General features: G+C 36.6%; 1 protein-coding gene across 1 annotated transcript; it reads left to right on the forward strand.

The window, feature by feature from the left end:
- The first annotated feature begins 230 nt into the window (after nt 1-230).
- On the forward strand, nt 231-1166 carry LOC114078782 (olfactory receptor 5P1-like). The gene has a single exon (XM_027919836.2). It carries the CDS (start codon nt 234-236, stop codon nt 1164-1166), a length of 933 nt encoding a protein of 310 aa, XP_027775637.2. The 5' UTR covers nt 231-233.
- Nucleotides 1167-5570: the final 4404 nt, after the last annotated feature.

The following is a 5570-nucleotide window of genomic DNA, read 5'->3' on the forward strand; positions in this document are numbered from 1 at the left end:
ATAAATCAATTTCTCAGACTGTAGAGACTGAAGCTCATGCTTCTTTTTTGCAAAGAGAAAACAACAACAATAACAACAACACAATCCATTGGAGCACTGATATTTATAGGTTGGGCAGACAGAGAAGCTACTATGAATGAGTCTTTGAAATAATTGAAGAAACAGGAATGTGTGGAATAAAAACATTTAAAAAAAATTCTCATTTCCCTTAACAGGAACAAGTCACACAAGAGATGGAGGTTGGAAACCACACCACTGTGACAGAGTTCATCATCTTGGGGTTGACAGAGGATCCTACACTTTGTGCCATCTTCTTTGTGATATTTCTAGGAATATATGTTGTCACTTTAGTGGGCAACACCAGCATCATAGCTCTAATAAGAAGCTGTTCTCAGCTTCACACCCCCATGTACCTGTTCCTCAGCCACCTGGCTTTTGTGGATATTGGGTGTTCCACAGCAGTCACACCTATAATGCTTATAGGATTCTTAGGACATGGAACTGTCTTCCCTGTGGCTGGCTGTGAAGCCCAGCTATGTTTTGTGGTGACATGTGGGACCACCGAGTGCTTCCTGCTGGCTGCCATGGCCTATGATCGCTATGTGGCCATCTGCTCCCCTCTGCTGTACTCCACCCACATGTCCCCCAGAGTCTGCCTTCTCTTAGTGGGGGCTTCCTACCTGGGTGGCTGTGTGAATGCTTGGACATTTACTAGTTGTTTATTGAGTCTGTCTTTCTGTGGACCAAATCAAATCGATCACTTTTTCTGTGACTTCTCCCCTTTGTTGAAACTTGCCTGCTCAGATGTCTCCTTAATTGAAATTATCCCTTCCATCTCCTCTGGCTCCATCATTGTGGTCACAGTGTTTGTCATTGTTCTCTCTTACATCTACATCCTCACCACAGTCCTGAAGATGTGCTCCTCTGAAGGGCGCCACAAGGCCTTCTCCACCTGCACCTCCCACCTCACTGCAGTCACTCTCTACTATGGGACCATCACTTTCATCTATGTGATGCCCAAGTCCAGCTATTCCACCAGCCAGAATCGAGTGGTGTCTGTGTTCTACACAGTGGTGATTCCCATGTTGAACCCCCTCATCTACAGCCTGAGGAACAGAGATGTGAAGGAGGCCCTGCGGAAGACAACTGTCAGAATATATTCTTAGGATCTATTCTTTGAATTTAAAACAACCTATCTAGTGTTCATGTACTCATATCACACTTAGTACCTACCACATGCTTCTTAACTGATTGTTTAAATTAAATAATATTTATTTGTTCTAACTCTCACCTTTATACACCCATATCAGTTGGGAGATACCTCAAAATCAGTAAAAATGATAGTAATAGTTAGTGCTATTATTGAACTCCTGCAAATGCCAAGCCCTCTTCCTTTATTTAATTTATTTAACAAACAATAATTTGTACTATGTGTCAGGCCCCATTCTAAACGTATTATAGCTGTGAAATCATTTATTTTGCACAACAACCCAATTAAGAGGTGCCATCATTTTTATTTTACAAATAAACTATCTGGACAAAGAGATAGTCAGTAGAGTACCAATAGTCATACAGGTAAATAGATGTGAAGTCAACATTCAAATTAAGACTCCAAAACCCTGATGCTTCTACATTTAATTTTTCCAATAAATCTGATGCTGACATTATAAATTTTGCTTACAAATGAGAAAAGAAAGTCTTAGGGAGTTCAATAATTTATTCAGATTTAGATGGATTCAATTTCTCTTTTTCTAATGCTCGATCCACCTGATCTACACTATTCCACCACAATCAGTCTACTGATGTCAGCACTGTTAATGGATGTAGGGGATTTGTTTAAGGTTATCAAACCTAAGCTGGTATACTGCATAAACTTTTTGGACAAACTTTATGCAAGATGGTCTATTTTGTCCAGACACTGGCACAACTGTAAGGCCATGAAAACTGAATTGATTCCTATCTTTTGGGAAATCAGGTCTTGGCACCATCATCACTTGATTTGGCTGGAATTCTAACCATATTTAAATACACATTAAAAAAACAGACTACTGACATAATGTGTCCTTCATTATTTATAGAGCTTTATATAGGCATTCTAAAATCTAAACATTACAATTAGTATTTTTACAACAAGCATCATTCCATAGGACTAGATTTATAAAGAAATTAGAACTGGCAAAAATTGAGAAATTTTGTCACAGATAAATCTACATAATTGTTTTTCTAAAAAAGATCTACTTTTATTTACATTATCATCATCATGAGACTAGAAAGAATGAGAAGAGATTTGCTGCAATTTAGAAATTTCAAAGAAAATACTGACACAACTGTTTATGGTATCTTAAAGCAAATCTGAGAATCTGATTGTCCTTCCTCAGTGTAAGGAGGTGAGAGGGATGAGTTTGGGAGATACTAAAACAAGTTTGAAGCTGGGAGCAATGGCACACGCCTATAATCCCAGAAGTTTGGGAAGCTGAGGCAGGAGGATTGCAAATAGAATATAGAAAGTGCTTCAAGTACTACTTAGCTGCCTATGATAAAATACAAGAAGAAAGCTCTTAACTAAAAAAAGATTTGTTTTATTTTTGAGGAAAAAAATTAGAAAAAATAAGGCAGTTAGATATTGCTGGCTTTGAAAATAAGAATATTTCTCATTTCTAGTAACTTCCATAAAAAGATTCTCAAAGTTGGAAATGGCTTCAGATCAAAGATCAAATCCAGATTGAGACTGTAAGATCCTCTGTTAAGACCTCCAAATATCTATTGCCTGATTAAACCTTCCAGTTGGACTAAGTCCTTCTAAGTCATGTTCTGAAGACCCTTCTTTAAAAAATAAAGCTTTTTATAAATTTTACAGGAATTTTGTCATAGCAGTCCCATAAGCCTTCAGAGAAAGAATTATCTGGAAAATTTAGAAGTGTGAATTTTGTCTAACTCAATAGAGTATAATTTAGTACACAGGACTCACCAAGTTATATTTGACAACTCTCATGAAATTCATTTACATACCATACAATTCACACAATCTTTCTGGAAAACTTCCAAGCCAAATCCAAGGAATATGTTATGTTGATGTAAAATAACAACTCTGCTTTGAGAAAATAATAAAATGTTTTATTCTGAGACAAATCTTTCTGACCATGGCCCAGGAACACAAGTTACCTGGAACAACATGGTTCTTCTGTGGAAGAAGATACATGAGCTTTTAAAGCCACAAAAGAAAGTAGGTGGGGGTCATTAAGTTGGCAGGCTACAAAGAGACAGGGAAATCTCTTCTATAGGATTTACATGTTATCTTTTTTTTCTAGATTTATTTTTTAAAAGTACACATCACTTCCATGCATAAATACCATCAATCTGCAGGGTACCACTCTATAAATACTTTTTTAAATTGGTGCATTTTAGGTGTTCATGTTGATGAGATTTGTTGTTACATATTCATACATGAACACTATAGAACAATATAATTTGGCCAATATCACTCCCCAGCACTTCCCCTCCCTCCTTACCTCTCATCCCTTGTTCCCTTTCTCTACTAATCACCATTTTATTTTCATGAGATCTGTTCCTCCTTCTTTCCCTTTTTACTCTCTATCTTACACATATGAAAGAAAACATAGGACCCTTGGCACTCTGAGTTTGACTTGTTTTGCTTACCATAATAGTCTCAAGTTCCATTCATTTTCCTACAAATGACATAATTTCATTTTTCTTTAAGGATGGATAAAACTCCATTGTGTATATATATCACATTTCCTTTATCCATTCATCCATTAATAGACATCTAGGCTGGTTTCATAGTTTTTTTTATTGTGAATTGTGCTGCTGTAAACATGGATATGCATATATCATGTAGCATAATGACTTTAATTCAGATGTTATCTTTAACAAGGTAAGAAAATCTTTTACAGGATTCAGATGTAATCACATTCTTAGCTGTAGAGTTGGTAGACACCTAAGGTCATCCAAGCTTACTATATATTCTGGAAGTTTTATCTAGCAGTCATGAGAATGCTAGATCATTCCCAGAGGTTGATAATGAATGTCTAAAAAAGGGGACTAAAAATATCCTAAGTTAAATTTGGGTCTTGATGTGCAACATTCCATCTCTCCACAATCATGATATTTCAGTCAGCAAAGATCAAATAGTCTGCAGGCTCTTAAATGTAGTTTCAGTTTACAATGAGATACACTTTCTATTTTTCATTTTATTACAGGTGATGGTATTGTAAAGCTTTCCATCAGCTCTTTAAAAATACCATATTCTAGCTGAGTGTAGTGGCACACACCTGTAATCCCAATAGCTCAGGAGACTGAGACAGGAGAATCACAAGTTCAAAGCCAGCCTCAGCAAAAACAAGGTGCTAAGCAACTCAGTGAGGCCCTGTCTTTAAATAAAATAGAAAATAGGGCTGAGGATGTGGCTCAGTGGCCCAGGGCCCTTCAGTTCAATCCCTGGTACACTCTTCAAAAATTACCATATTCTTTAAACCCTCACTGCCTATGCAAAAATCAGTTAGCTCACAGAGAGCCCAATGTTGGATATATAAATCCGGGAGTCAACATTATTCAAGTGGTACTATGGTTTAAAAGTATTGTCACAATTCAGGTTTTGCCTACGTGGGGATATTTAGAGAGGGGTCCTTTCAGAGGCTATTGGGCCAGGAGAGATCCTGCATTGTGATTGGATAACTTCATAAAAGCACCTGGTCGAGGAAGTTCACTTTCTTCTGCCCTTCTGCCTCCTATCATGTGAAAATACAGTGTTTTTCCCCCTTAGAGGATGTCATTCTCACCAGACATCAAATATTGGTGCTGTAATCTTGGACTTTCAGCCTCCAGAGTTCTGAGAAATTAAACTTTTTTCTTTATAAGTTACCTAGTCTGTGAGATTCTTTTATAGCAGCATAGAATGTTCAAAGTAATGTCTAGATGTGACTAATAATTGGCTGTACATATAAGAATATGAGGAAGAAACCAAGGATAGTCCAACATTTTAAGTTCTGGTAAAGGTTGTACATCTTCATCAATGATGAATTTAAGTAGATAAGAGAGACAGGGAGAAGCCCCAATGAGGAATGTGAGATTACAGAATAACAAAAGAAAAGTGATTCAAAAAGAGAGATTATGGGTAATTTGATGTTTTTCAAATTTGGTGACTTAGGTGATTTAGTAAAAACAGTTTCACAGGGGTAAGATTGAAGCCAGTTGGGAATGTTCTTCATATGTAACTTACAGGTGGAAAGTAATGTTCTTCATATGTAACTTACAACAGGAAAGGCCATGGAGCAGAAAAATGGGGAGCATATTTAAGGAACAGTGAGTAACTAACTCAGTTTTGCAGGGTCATTGGGTAATTGTGGGAAATAGAGGGTCAAAATGCTGGAAGACTGTTACATCACATTGGGGAATTCTATAAAAGTCAGCTTAAGAAATTTAGACTTGAATTCATTAAGTTCTGTCTGATGTCTATAATTTATGGATGATAAAATAGTCTATTACTCTATATGTCATCTATTTGTTTATAGTATGATAAATATACTCTTTTGTAAAAAGAAAAGTGTATTTTT

This window comes from Marmota flaviventris, chromosome 9 (assembly GCF_047511675.1).
Source record: "Marmota flaviventris isolate mMarFla1 chromosome 9, mMarFla1.hap1, whole genome shotgun sequence".
Lineage (NCBI taxonomy): Eukaryota > Metazoa > Chordata > Mammalia > Rodentia > Sciuridae > Marmota > Marmota flaviventris.

Excerpts from the sequence above, each read along its gene's own strand:
- LOC114078782 (XM_027919836.2), top strand. The coding sequence starts at position 234 with ATGGAGGTTGGAAACCACACCACTGTGACAGAGTTCATCATCTTGGGG.